At 47.1% G+C, this 12,829-nt stretch overlaps 5 protein-coding genes across 5 annotated transcripts; 2 read left to right on the forward strand and 3 right to left on the reverse strand.

The window, feature by feature from the left end:
- Positions 1 to 1,460: 1,460 nt before the first annotated feature.
- On the reverse strand, positions 1,461 to 3,191 carry F5891DRAFT_1102582 (uncharacterized protein). Its single transcript, XM_041363602.1, has 7 exons — positions 3,171 to 3,191; positions 2,783 to 3,114; positions 2,472 to 2,727; positions 2,384 to 2,420; positions 2,254 to 2,332; positions 1,883 to 2,202; positions 1,461 to 1,818 (listed from the first exon to the last, which is right to left on the reverse strand). The coding sequence occupies exons 2-7, from the start codon at positions 2,862 to 2,864 to the stop codon at positions 1,612 to 1,614; spliced, it is 981 nt and encodes a 326-aa protein (XP_041230755.1). The 5' UTR covers positions 2,865 to 3,114; positions 3,171 to 3,191; the 3' UTR covers positions 1,461 to 1,611.
- Positions 3,192 to 3,646: 455 nt separating this feature from the next.
- F5891DRAFT_976158 (uncharacterized protein) lies at positions 3,647 to 4,333 on the forward strand (the record flags this gene model as incomplete). The annotated part of the gene is made up of 4 exons (XM_041376585.1): positions 3,647 to 3,675; positions 3,741 to 3,802; positions 3,856 to 3,900; positions 3,942 to 4,333. The coding sequence occupies 4 exons, from the start codon at positions 3,647 to 3,649 to the stop codon at positions 4,331 to 4,333; spliced, it is 528 nt and encodes a 175-aa protein (XP_041230756.1).
- A 276-nt stretch (positions 4,334 to 4,609) lies between these two features.
- Positions 4,610 to 6,638, reverse strand: F5891DRAFT_1007922 (peptidase family M48-domain-containing protein). The gene is made up of 3 exons (XM_041360509.1): positions 6,273 to 6,638; positions 5,953 to 6,224; positions 4,610 to 5,900 (listed from the first exon to the last, which is right to left on the reverse strand). The coding sequence occupies exons 1-3, from the start codon at positions 6,549 to 6,551 to the stop codon at positions 4,697 to 4,699; spliced, it is 1,755 nt and encodes a 584-aa protein (XP_041230757.1). The 5' UTR covers positions 6,552 to 6,638; the 3' UTR covers positions 4,610 to 4,696.
- A 1,904-nt stretch (positions 6,639 to 8,542) lies between these two features.
- Positions 8,543 to 11,304, forward strand: F5891DRAFT_677167 (cytochrome P450). The gene is made up of 14 exons (XM_041372755.1): positions 8,543 to 8,864; positions 8,947 to 9,198; positions 9,249 to 9,378; positions 9,430 to 9,621; positions 9,669 to 9,820; positions 9,866 to 9,981; positions 10,034 to 10,151; positions 10,220 to 10,233; positions 10,287 to 10,479; positions 10,530 to 10,586; positions 10,638 to 10,662; positions 10,716 to 10,852; positions 10,912 to 11,050; positions 11,105 to 11,304. Exons 2-14 carry the CDS (start codon positions 9,003 to 9,005, stop codon positions 11,166 to 11,168), a joined length of 1,533 nt encoding a protein of 510 aa, XP_041230758.1. The 5' UTR covers positions 8,543 to 8,864; positions 8,947 to 9,002; the 3' UTR covers positions 11,169 to 11,304.
- Positions 11,305 to 11,307: 3 nt separating this feature from the next.
- On the reverse strand, positions 11,308 to 12,724 carry F5891DRAFT_1183120 (oxidative stress survival, Svf1-like protein; the record flags this gene model as incomplete). Its single annotated transcript, XM_041366247.1, has 4 exons — positions 11,308 to 11,421; positions 11,476 to 12,412; positions 12,463 to 12,657; positions 12,705 to 12,724. The coding sequence occupies 4 exons, from the start codon at positions 12,722 to 12,724 to the stop codon at positions 11,308 to 11,310; spliced, it is 1,266 nt and encodes a 421-aa protein (XP_041230759.1).
- Positions 12,725 to 12,829: the final 105 nt, after the last annotated feature.

Consider the following 12,829-nt stretch of genomic DNA (forward strand, 5'->3'; position numbering starts at 1 on the left):
CAGTGTCAGCGAGCAGCACAGTCCCCAACTCTATTTCACAGCTATCTTTCGTCGGTACCGACCCGCATAATGCTTAGCACCTCGTTCTCATCATTTCACATCGGGGTGAACGATATTTAAAAGAGGTTTATATGTTGTACAAAATGTGAAGACAATATTTAATATTTAAACTAACATAAAGATGGGTGCACGACTTCAAATTTTGGTGGTGTTTTGTGTGTAATCCAAAATATCAAATATTCACAACCATATTCCCACAGACAATACGTCAACAAACATAAGAAATATAGTCAGATTTTTCATGTCTGCTTCAACTTAAAGTTCAATTTCCATGTAAAACTTTGGAGAAAACTTGAAGTTTTACAGATGACATGACATTAAAACTCGATTTAAATGTCAAGCTTTGGCAAAACTTCAAGTTTTCTCCAAAGTTTTATGTAAGAATCAAACTTTAAATTGAAGCAGACATGGAAAATCTGATTATATTTATTATATTTGTTGACATATTGTCTGTGGGAATATGGTTGTGAATATTTGATATTTTGGATGACACACAAAACACCACCAAAATTTGAAGTCGTGCACCCATCTTTATGTTAGTTTAAATATCAAATATTGTTTTCACATTTTGTACAACATATAAACCTCTTTTAAATATCGTTCACCCCGATGTGTTTGCATCCTATTCGCAGCCCACAACTTCGGCACTTGTCAATAATTACACATGTCTCTTCTTATACTGTCTACAAGATACCAATTCGTCCAACCGTTCACTCATTCTCGTACTCTCGTTCTCGTCATTCAGACCCTACGCTGTCAAACACGACGCCACTCCCTTCTGCCTCCTTTTTTCGCATTCCATTCGGCCCAGCGACAACCGAGGACCCTTACTATTTTACAGCATAATCCCTACTGCCAGGCAATCACATCCAGTCTCGAAGCCTCAGTCTCGCACTTGTTATCATTAGTATCGCTATATCTATCATCTATCATCTCAGATTCTCTATAGTATAACCCTCGCTGACGAATACTTGATTCATCAGCGCACTTATATCCCCCAGGGGTCAGTGGTCTCCACACCCCTTCGCACTCACACTCTTCCGCAGACTTACATATCTTTTTCTCACTTCAGTTTTTCCTACTCCCAACCAGAGTGTCACTCACGGCAAAGTCCCACTTGGACCAATCAGACACAGATTCACTCGACGCAAGAGCGAGAGGGTGCCAAAGGAAGATATGAGTTTTCATGCGAACCATCACCGTTAATCGAACTTTTGACGGACTAGAAGCCCAGGCCATCCAGCGATCGGTAGGATACTTTCCCGGATCCGCGAACATTTTATTTCCTCGCCAAGAGGGAGGTACCCGCGACTACGTGGTTCACCCCACGGTTCATACACTTCACAGAAGTTTTAACCAACTTTATACCACTGTGCTCAGGTCTTCGTCGAAGATATTTCACGACGGATGTATTTGTGGACAGTACTTATCTACCTACCGCATATCATAAGTAAAGTGGTAATCAATTGAAACTAGAAATTGACTATAAAATTACAAAGAGGTTATAAGTAAAGTTAGGGAATAAATCAAGTACGGCACGCTTGTGGTACGCTATACATTTGCCTCTGCCGACTTTGCCGAAACAGAACACGATTCACTGGCACTGTCCTGCTCTGGCGTAGTTGCGTTGGTTCCTTCTGATGTGGTCCCTGCAAACGCCAGAGTCGTAGGTGCCGCTGGAGCATTTCGGGTCGACCAAGCATGGGTAACTGCCCTCCCTCGTGCCACGCGTATGATGATGAACAACTGCGTAATGCCCTATTTTTTTGGAAAAAGAAGCCAGTGTCAGAGACACAGATAAATCAGGTCTTTACATGCTTACTTGAACTTGGTAAATGGATAGGAAGCATAGCGTGGAAACAGTGTCTGAATGCACAGCAAATGCAACTATGAAGATGATGACGAAGACAGTGTATGCCATGGCGGACTCGACGACCATGAGGATGATGGTATCATAGATGCTAGAGTCATATTCAGCCAACGCCGTCTTCATCTCGCTTCGTATGGAGAGCAGGCGTTTCGCCACGAGAATGGTATAAAGCACAGTGTTTGCCACTAAGAAGGCGAGGTATGCAAGCGTGGCGTTGATAGTGTAAAATGAAGCCCCGGTGCCCGCCTGGACCAACACGACGATGGCTGCTGCTGCTCAAGATGTCAGCAACTACGACCGTTTTGTAAATAATCTAGCTGCACCAATCATGCCGATATAGACGACGAACATGGGGATCATCACATGTCTCGCCCAATCCCATAGCACGAAACATCGGTAAAGCTAAGTATTTCAGGGGTCAGGCTTACACATACGGCAAACTATTCGGCTCACGAGCAGTGCTTGCATGAACCACTCCGCGACGTAACCACTAGATGGGATTGTCAACGTTGTGTGTAGGTGGATAGATAAAGGTGCTTGCCAGAGTATCGCCACAAAGTTGATACGGTAGTGCATTGAGTTCTCAATCAGCGCAACGGGTCCACCAGGTGCATCGCGAAGGGTTATCCAGATCACCTCGGTATATTTGGTACTGCAAGCAAAGCATATCGTCGAAAGTGCGAACGTGATGAGGGTGTAACAAAGAAGCATGCGACGATTGTTTGCAATTTTCTGCCCACGTCGGGGACGTTGCATGAGAGCAGTCACCGCTTGTACAGTAAGGAGAAGGTATACGCCTATCATGGTACAGAGGTCAACTACCGAATCCTCGTGAGTGGGCCGAAAACGCACCGTAGGATACACCTCCCAGAATTATTCCGATAAGACGAGACCGTTCAAGTGACAAATCTGTCTGTGGGGTATAGGATGACATGACCGAAAATTTGGGAAGATGAGGGGATGTCGGGAAGGTGTATCTTAATATCTGGCAGCAGCAGCGGTGAGAACAACCAGCAGGGTGGTTTAGCCCTGGCCCGGGAGAAAGCAGCAGTCATATATACGGTCTCGGAATACAATTTTCACCCAGGAGAAAGAATGTGTCGACCAGGGACAGTGTAAACCCTTTTACGTGAAGTGATAAAGACGAGCGCGACAGCCTAGGGTTGATATATCAATCATCCACAAGGCTGCAACGTGCCGTTAAATCTTGACGTGGGATCGAGCGAAAGAATGGACTAACCTCAAGCTTCGTAGCCTCAGATGGCCTGAAGGATAAATTACAAACTTCCCATAACTTTGGTGTAGCTGCTGGTCATGCTCAGATGTGACACCTGCATATACTTAACCGTTCATTTGATCCTTCTCACGCCTTTTTCAGACTCGCAACATGCACATCACAATGATATTCAAGCAAAAGAATACTGTAATACAACCCCCGTCATTAGCACGAACGTACTGTTCTCCACATGCATGATGTACTCGCAAGGAGGCGGTCATTTGGAAAAGGAAGTGGACTTGATATATTCGTGGATCGTGAGCCGTGAGTCGTGACCCAGGCTGCCATCGGTGGCAGTGTTTGAGTAATATCCTAATCAAGCCATACTTTAAACTCGCAGTGTTGGATGACTATGTCAACTTGTTGGTACTCGCTGTACGTGACACTTTCATAAAGCGGAACTCATCAATCATTTAAACATATGTAGGGCTGATGCCAACATGACGTCCCGTTCAGCCATTCCATCTCTGTACGTGACACACTCGTGCCTATTGCACTCAAACCTATCTTCCAGGCCGATGACACGACCTCCAGTCCGTCAGCCAATCAGCGCCGGGTACCAAAGTTTTTCCGACGACCTACCAGATCGCACTCAGGTATGTCGTTAATGTCTCATCCAGTGCTGTTATTTCCTGACCTCGATATTCAGGTTTCTGTATGACACCGCCTCCATCCTCGATCATGAACATCGCATGTACTAAGCACCCTTGGTGGCCGGTTGTCTTCTCTATTCAGTCTCATACACCCCGATGCCCATGATACATCATCCCGACCCCGCCTTTTCCACTGGGTTCGAAATCGTCTCTGGCAGACCAGGCGGTGAAGATATCGAGTTCCGCGAGCGTTCCTCAGGAGTTGTCGATATTCCGTATGCTAAGTGTGTGTCACCTTTGTCCTTCTCGAATATCCAACCCATCTCATATTACGTAGAGGAATGCATCAGCAAGAGAAAACAGATAAAAATCATTCCATTGAAACACGGAAAGCCTGCCGCATGTCCTCCCGATAGCAACGCCACAGCACACTCTAATGGTGCGGCTCAAGCCCAATCTCCGCAAGCACAAGCTGCTGTCTCCGTCTCCGCCGCACTTCCCATTGTTAATACGATAATCCTGATGCAACGATAAAAAATGCTGGACGCTGGACTCGCTTCTGGCTGTTTTTATTGTACCTCTCCCGAATAATTGTCATCAGGATAACATACGAAAACGGCATTGACACATACTAGTGCGCAGACAGCCAAGCACATTGGCAGGAGCGGTGGAGTGCAGGTAGAGCGTGCACATGGGAGTCACTTCTACGGGAACAACTGTCGTCCTTGCATACGTTAGAAACAAGAAATTCGCGGACGGACAAGTATTATTCAGATTCCCAATCATTCTTTATTTACAGTAGTAATGACTTGAATAAATTGAGTACACTTGCTGTATCTTTCCCTCATTCATCAGTGGACTTGGAGAGAGATAAAATATATCAAAAGGATCTATTTCTCAAACGAATGCCAATATCGAGCTTCGTTCCGGCTCTCCCATAATACGCTTCTTCTCCGCGACGCGTTTTTCCAGTTCCCATCGAACGAGTTCGCTCTTAAGCTTCTCTATGCGAACCTCATTCACAGGATGTGAGGAACCCATGATCTGTCGTGTAAGCGCCCAACTCGAATTGCTTGTCTCCGGGCGACCAGTCAGAGAACATTCAGCAGCTTGAGGCGCATTCTGTTTGTGTTCCCAGAATGCTACTGCCTGGCGCGCATCAAAACCGGCATGCGCAAGGATCCTGGCGGATACAACATCCGCCTCTATCTCTTGGTGCACACTCGTGCAGTATTCCCCTATTTTGGTCAGTTCCCCAGAACCAACTTTACCCAGCTGGGCAACTGCGTCATTGACAAACGGCCCAAAGAGCATCGTTACGGGGAATAAGAGGGTACGTGTGAAGTCAGCAAACATGGAAATCAAAGCAGGGACCATGATAGTGACGGATGAGAGCGTCTCCAGGTGATGCGAGAGAACGAGGTGTGCAACTTCATGGGCAAGGAGAATGGCGAGTTCGGCTGTTTGTTGCTCTGTGGGCACTGGATGGGGTGGTAATGTGGATAATGGCGAAATAAAGAGCGAACCGAAAAGGTGTGCCCACCACGAGCTTTCTTCAGGTAGACCTTGTGGCGTGTAGCCGGAGGAGAAAGTTGTAGAAGGAGCTTTCGAAAGGATGTTGTCAATGAATCCGGAGTAAACCACAATGCCGCAAGCACCATCTGGCCCAAAGCCGTAAGAAAATGCATTAGCCGCATCGGGTTTATCAACGATAAGCAGTGAATATGGTGGTCCAGCGATGACATGAGCTGAATGAGGTGAGCTTCGCCCACAGAGACCTTCCGACCACCTTCTCATGGTGTCCGTGGCTCGGGGCCGAGGTCGTAGGGGATACTCTGCAGGTGGAGGTAATGGCGGCTGATCAGGAGTTGTATCCAACCAATGCGAAGCCAACTCTTGTTCGCGCTGCAATACGGGAATGCCAACCTCTAATCGCCGTAAGGTGTCACGTACCCACTGATATCGCCAATCAGTGGCTGGAATCAACTTGAGTTGACCGTCTGTTGAGAGAATTTCAGTGACAGCGTGATACCAATTCGGGCCTTTGAGCTGCGCAGCTATCTCATCCTCCTCTTCGGGCGATAGAACGATAAGCCGCCATCTGTAAATCAACTTAGCTGATAGGCAGAAATTGAATACTATACATGACATACCGTCCTGTGATAGGTGTCTGCTCGGCGCTTGCTAGAATTGCCAACCAGAATAATGTGACAGGAACAAACAAAAGTACGTTAAAAACAAGCGTCCTTGCACGTATACGTTTTAAAAGCGCGGCTTTTTTCTCTTCATCGACCGGTGTACCAGGATGAAATTTGTCGTGGTGCTTGAGGTATTTCTTTGACCAGCGGTTTTTGAAAAGGATGAGGGGCAGGAATGTAAGTGCAATACGGGCAGTGGTACGCGCTACCTCTATGGTAGTAGATGCCTGAAAAACTAAGTATAGGACTTGCAAGAGTTATTCAGGTGAACATGCCTTGAAGGCTCCCAATAGCATCGGTATGAGAGGAAGTCCCTGGTTTGGCCCGGAAGAATGAAATGGTGCAATTCCTCTCTGTGCATGCCATATTTGCCTCCTCATACAATCGTTAACTTGAACATGGACAAGACCGCTGAATTTTGGCGTGGGATGGAATACATGATATGAACTTGAACGTGCTGTGATTAGTACTCTTGCTGCTCGAGCGCCAGCTGAAGGGAAGTGCCAGGATATCGAGGAAATTGAAGGAGCTCTGGGCGTGACTGGGCGAAACATTGTACATGGTTCTGTCGAACCAGTGTATTTCCTTGATCAAGTTATAGGATTTGATAGCCTTGAAGCTGCGGTGCCGCTACCGAAGTCATGACGGTATGTGTGGCTGTGCCCATCGGTTGGGCTTGGCTGTGCCATATCGTTCCCGCTTTCAGCCGCTTTCACCGACTCCTGTCACTCAAGTCGAAAAGTCAGCCAGCACCTTGCAAGAGGTCTTCATAAATCATCCCTCGCACGCGACTTTAATCATATTGGGCTATTATTAGCTTTGCGGGTTGTTTGCCATGGCCAGTGACCGATATTAATGTTGGTGACCGCGCTGCTGATCATCACCGATCGGCCAGGGCCTTTGCTATTGATGTGACTGGGGTCTGCCAGCTTTATTCAATCAAATCATACGTGCTGTGGATATCCCTGCAGTAGGTTCAATATATATACTCGCATCTAAAATTTGAAGTCTCTGCCAGTCTGGTGTTAAGACTCAAAGGGTGCCAATTGCCAGCTGGAGCCTCGTGACCCAATTGACTTTCGGGGCCCACCTCCGCTTTTGCAGCACGAATTCGAATTTCAGCTGTTCGGAAGCACTGGCGTGTACTATCGCTGAGTGGTCGTTACTTTGACGCATCTCTTGATGGTTGCCGGATCTTGTACCATTTCCTTGCAGAATATCCTTCTGTGGCATGTTGGCATACTTCTACGGACCAGTCAGGAAAGTGAGGCAGGGAATACTGACTATGTAACTTCTTTATGTCTTTGTCGAATCCGCTTGTGTTGACCATCTCGCGGTGACGGGCAATATATTTTGTACTTCGTACAACTCAAAGACGTTTCAGCGTCACGTTCCTGAAAGTAGCTTTCGATGAACGCCAACCTACGCCAACCCCCAAACCGTAATACCCGAGGCTCCTCGTGTCCCATTTTACGTGATAGCTATGACACCATTACAAGTGCACATGACAGCGCTCCTTATAGCAAAGAGTGGAAGCTGTGGAAGGTTGTGGAGATATCGATTGGAGTTCCTCTCGGAGCGCGCCTACATCACCGTCTTTCTCCTCCGCTATGACACTCTATCCGACGCCGGAGCAAACTATCGATCATCTATTTCAGATCATCTACATCACCGATCCAGGTTCAAGCAGTCAAATCCCTTGTCGGGATATCAAGGGGAAGGGATCGGAGTTCTTCGGATCCGTGAGTACTTGGTTCACAATCTTCAGGATCTTGCTCCCGATGTGACCGCTTCTGCTTATTTCCCCGTTTCGATTCAGACTTTTTTGTTTATTACTCACCAGGGGTGTATGATGAAATTGCCGAATTCCGCGGGGTAATCGTGAAAACGCGTTACCTAGGACTAATCTCTGTAAGATATCTTGGCTTACTTTTGAAACGAGTTAAACATCCGTCCGAGGAATTTCTCGTGCCATTGACTTGGCGTGATCTCGCATAAAACATTGGGCATTTCTGGCGAGGTTTTAGCGACGATATGGGAAAGAGTGCGTCCTGTTTTTCATTTCACAAAAACACAGGTAGCTCATGACTCATTCGACTCACTTGTATAGAATTCTGTACCGCCGTTGTGGTTCGATGAGGATACATAGGTGCTGCTACTGGCTTCGGGTGGCTGTGGAAAACAGAGGAATCGTCTGGCTACAACGGGCCGCGGTGATTGTGTGCGATCTGCTTGGGCCAAGTCTTGAAGCGCGGATCATTTACGAGGTCAGCAATGGTGGGTTTGGACATTCTTATTGGCCTTGATACCGACTGACCGGCCAGTGCCGTCACCTATCAACAAATGATCGAACCATCAAACGGACACTAGACTCAGGTTTCAGATGCGGCAGCTGACATGACATGGAATCTAATGCAATCCCTCAATCAAACGATATGTTGCGTTGACTATTGAGTGGGTTTTCCAAGAGGTGATGATTTCCGGGGTAGTGTTATTCTAATAATATCAAGAGGCACTGATGTGTTTACTATTCACCCCCAGAGTACTTGTGGGGAAATCTCTCTGCTCAATACACCAGTCTTTTATAAACCAATCCATGTCGCTCAATCCGCCTACCGTGGCAATCGGCACGAAAATGATGTTGACCCCTTGAACCACGCATCAAATCGTTGATCTATTCCTCGACTTCAGCTGCAGGACTAAACATATCCGACGGAGCGGGGCGTCCCATCAGAGGCAGGTCCGAGCGCAGTAGCAGGTGTCCCGGCTCGTACTCGGCAAGCGCGTGTCCTCGATAGATAGAGCCGTAGCCTCCCGCTATAGAGGTCTGGCCTTGGTTCCCCTTGCAGTCCGTCCCATTACACCGAGTGAATATTTATGCCTTGAGTTAATTACTCAACACTGAAAAGAAAGATTTGCTGCTGACCATAATTCTCCACGGTACCGAAGGGTCTCCAAGATACGTATAAATTGCATACGCCACTCGCGTCACTTCCCCCACAAACATGAACAGTCTCATCAATATCGTTGTCTGGGTGTTAGTAGCTTGCGTTCTTATTGCCTTGGTTATTCCAAGGTTTGAGAGAATGGCTAGACTACCACTCCCCCCAGGTCCGAAACCGCTTCCCATCATGGGCAACTTCCTCCAATTGAATATTGCTCGACCATGGCTAACATATACACACTGGAGGAAAAAATATGGTGTGCAGCGGGTACATTCTAGTAAATGGGACGTGCTCACCCCAATACAGGCGATCTGATCTATTTTCGCCTCCTTGGACTTGACTTTATCGTGGTCAATTCGGAAAAGGTTGCAAGAGCACTCATGGATCAACGTTCCGCCATATATTCTGATCGCCCCTTTATCGCAACAAACGAGCTGTATGCTTTGGTCTATATTTTGACCACCATTTAACGTTCATCATAATCCAGTTTTGGCCTCGATTTTAGTACCGTCATGCTGCCTTACCACGGCACTGACTGGAGACTTCACCGCAAGATGTTTCACCATGCACTTCGCTTGGAGAGTGCATCACGCTATCATCACATCCACACGAAAAGAGTTCGAGCATTGCTGAAGGATCTGCTTGATGATCCATCACATTTCGAAATCCATATCCAGAGGTAAATCACATTGCAATCGCGAAGAAATTTAATATATAATAATCTAGATTCATTGCCTCGAACGTTATGGCGTTTACCTACGGGTACGATGTAGCTCCGCGCAACGATCCAATAGTTGCCAATGTCAAAGAACTTGTCGATATACTCGCAAAGGCACTCTCCCCTGAGCGTAGCGCCATCGTGTCCGTTTTTCCAATACGTAAGCAAAAAAAGCCTGTTCCAGAATGCCGCTCATTCACGTTAGTCGCTCGCCTGCCTGCGTGGCTCCCTGGTCTAGGATCTCAACGTGACGCTGCTCGTGCGAGAGAATTAGCAGGACAAGTGCTCAATGTGCCGTTCAATCTGGTCAAGAAGAATATTGTATGTCCTTAACAATCCGAGTGCTACTCGATGATTAAAGTGCACACACTAGGATGCCGGGTTGGCCACTCATTCCATGGTATCTGATTGCTTAGCTCAAATCGACGAGAAGGAAGACCAACATAAACAAGAAGCCGCTATAAAAGCGGCGGCAGCTACTGCCTTTATAGGTAACTTTTCATCTATGACCCGTGTCCTGGGCATAAGTATACTCAATATTCTGTGAATATCATCGCAGCTGGCTTTGAGTCGGTAGATGTTTTTTCCCCTTGCTGGGAGTGCTATTATTGACAAGTAGATAAAAGAGCTCATCGATGCTGCATACATTCATTCTCGCCATGATTCTCTATCCAGAGGTGCAGGCGAAGGGTCAGGCAGAGATTGATTCTGTCATAGGGGTAACTAGCAGATTGCCAGAATTCGACGACCGACCGCTGCTACCGTACGTCGATGCGATCCTTCGAGAGCTGCTGAGATGGATTCCTGTGGTTCCTCTGGGTTAGTCGCCTTTATCATACTCGGGTTTCTTGTTGCTAACGTAGGGACAGGCATACCCCATGCTACTTCAAAGGACGATGTTTATGATGATTGCTTCATTCCCAAGGGTGAGGACGAATTTATCAAGTACTCAGAACTGACTAAAATAAATATTGCAGGCGCATTGGTGATAAACAACGTTTGGTTTGTACGCGGAACTCGCATATTTGTAATACTGGCTGATATTATCTGTGAAGGGCAATGAGCAGAGATGAATCAACACACGGGGCCGATGTTGAAGACTTTAGGCCTGAACGGCACCTCACAGCTGAAAACAACTCGAACCTCCAGCCCATCTCCGCTGACCCAATTTTTGGGCTCGGTCGTCGTATATGTATGCAATCCTCATCATGATCGAGGCTTCAATCAGGTAGCTCATAAGATTGACAACAGGCCCAGGGAGATTCACAGCGGAGGCGGTGATCTGGATCGCCATTGTGAATATTCTCGCGACATTTCGCATTGTGAAGTCGAAGGACATCTTGGGTGAAGAAATCGATGTGAAGAAAGAATTTACCGCCGGTATAGCCATGTGTGTGAAATTCTTATACTGCCTCGTTTATTTCTGACTATCACCGCCTCTCAGCCAACCCATACACTTCTCTTGCTCTTTTGTCAGCCGTTCAGAAGAAAGAGCATCTACTCTGTGATTTACATTCGCCTAGGAAGCTAATCATACGGCTCCCACCCTCAGAAGTAAAAAGAATGCCGAGCATTCCACGAGATTACATTAAAGCAACAGTATACTTACACGCAGGGGAAAATGTAGATGTGAAGATGAATAGGCATCTAAGATATGAACGAGGCTTCTGTGTATAGCAACCCTTCTACATCTAATCCTTCGGAAAGCCCGGGAATAATTGCATCTGGACCACGCACAACAAGCTTGGCCTTGTCTTGCCACTATCAGATCGCTGTTAGCTACCGGATAAGTTGAATACAACACCTCCCAATTACCTGATAAATATATGGCTTTGTGCCTGCAACGTAACTGACCATTGTCTTGATCACATACGGGATCTCTGCAAGGAAGTCCACCTTCTCAATTAAACCCTTAGGTGAAGATGGACTGCCGACATCAAGATGCACAGATGCATTGACAGAACCATCCACACCAGGCAGCAGGGATGGGCCTGCCCATCGGAACTCAACCGCAGTAGGCTGCATGTAGCCAGTATCCGGATCATGGACAGGGTTGAGGTGATGGGCACGCGACATCACAGCTTTCATAGACTGTCCTTCGCCTGCCCATTTAGTCTCTGCTGTGACCGCAGCTAGCTTCCCACCAAGCACTAATGAACCAACGTTGACTACGACTCCGCCAGAGCCAGGTCCATGGCGACCATGAGTGTCCAAAGTTTTGAATTCCATTTGGATTGCAGATACACCGTCATGGGCGTCGCTTTGGAAGTGCGCGAAATTCCATCGCGATGCAAGTAAGTCGGGACGCATGCCTTGGATAGCATGAACGAGCATGCCGTGGCCCTCAGCAACGATTGCACGGCCATTGTGGATGATGTGACCACTGGCTTTAGTACGAGGCCAGAAGCGATGGACGACGTAGCCATCTGGTTTCTGTTGATCTGACCCAAAGTACGAGTATCCCCCTTTTGGCCCCTTGCCAATCTTGAACCCGGGTACAGCAGAGGGACGTGAGACATCGAGTGATATCTGCAAGTTGTCTGAGAGGTTTGCGCGAATGGTGTACATTTCAGCATGTGAATCATCCGAGGAAGGCTTGTGGGTGATGGAGAATTGATCTGCCTTGCTAGATCTCTTGTCGAGACCAGGTGGAGCGGTTGTAAAGTTTGTAACATTGACAGAACGCCAAATCGTTTCTTTCGTCGTGGGGTTATAGATCTTGCATGTGAACTGAATAGTAGGATACCACAAACTGCCGAATAATCAGTCAAATCGAACAAGCGCAAACGAACAAAAGCTCACCCGATTGACGAGTGAATCACTTGACACATCAACATCGTTCCATCCTGTAAGAACTGATAAAAAATCTGAGTCTCTGCTGTAAAGCCTCCTGCACATGTCCACTCAAGATCCTTCGCCTCCAGCCCCCCGAGGAGATCTGAACTTTCCGAGACAGGGAATAAGTTCTGGGCCTTCGGATCGACAGGGGGTGCTGTTCTACGAAATCCCTTAGACTAAAATCACAGACTAAACATCCAACTCACGAAAATAAAGAGGAGAACATGTTTTGGGGTGGGATGAAGGAAAGACTGCCGCAGCCTTCCAGAAATCCAAATCAAACGTAATGCTCCACTAGTATGTCGGAGTTCAGAATTCCTTTTTGGGTGTT

Source organism: Suillus fuscotomentosus (genome assembly GCF_016647785.1).
Source record: "Suillus fuscotomentosus strain FC203 chromosome Unknown F5891scaffold_7, whole genome shotgun sequence".
NCBI lineage: Eukaryota > Fungi > Basidiomycota > Agaricomycetes > Boletales > Suillaceae > Suillus > Suillus fuscotomentosus.

Bases quoted from the DNA above. Each gene is read 5' to 3' on its own strand.
- F5891DRAFT_1102582 (XM_041363602.1), bottom strand. From the start codon at position 2,864: ATGTCATCCTATACCCCACAGACAGATTTGTCACTTGAACGGTCTCGT. The intron at 2,728-2,782 runs GTGCGTTTTCGG...GTACCATGATAG, and splicing joins TCTGGGAGGTGTATCCTACG to GCGTATACCTTCTCCTTACT. The intron at 2,203-2,253 runs GTGCAGCTAGAT...CATCTTGAGCAG, and splicing joins CGTCTATATCGGCATGATTG to CAGCAGCCATCGTCGTGTTG.
- F5891DRAFT_1007922 (XM_041360509.1), bottom strand. From the start codon at position 6,551: ATGTTTCGCCCAGTCACGCCCAGAGCTCCTTCAATTTCCTCGATATCC. The intron at 6,225-6,272 runs GCATGTTCACCT...TTAGTTTTTCAG, and splicing joins TGCTATTGGGAGCCTTCAAG to GCATCTACTACCATAGAGGT. The intron at 5,901-5,952 runs GTATGTCATGTA...GTTGATTTACAG, and splicing joins CAGACACCTATCACAGGACG to ATGGCGGCTTATCGTTCTAT.
- F5891DRAFT_677167 (XM_041372755.1), top strand. From the start codon at position 9,003: ATGAACAGTCTCATCAATATCGTTGTCTGGGTGTTAGTAGCTTGCGTT. The intron at 10,587-10,637 runs GTGAGGACGAAT...TAAATATTGCAG, and splicing joins TGATTGCTTCATTCCCAAGG to GCGCATTGGTGATAAACAAC. The intron at 10,663-10,715 runs GTTTGTACGCGG...TTATCTGTGAAG, and splicing joins TTGGTGATAAACAACGTTTG to GGCAATGAGCAGAGATGAAT.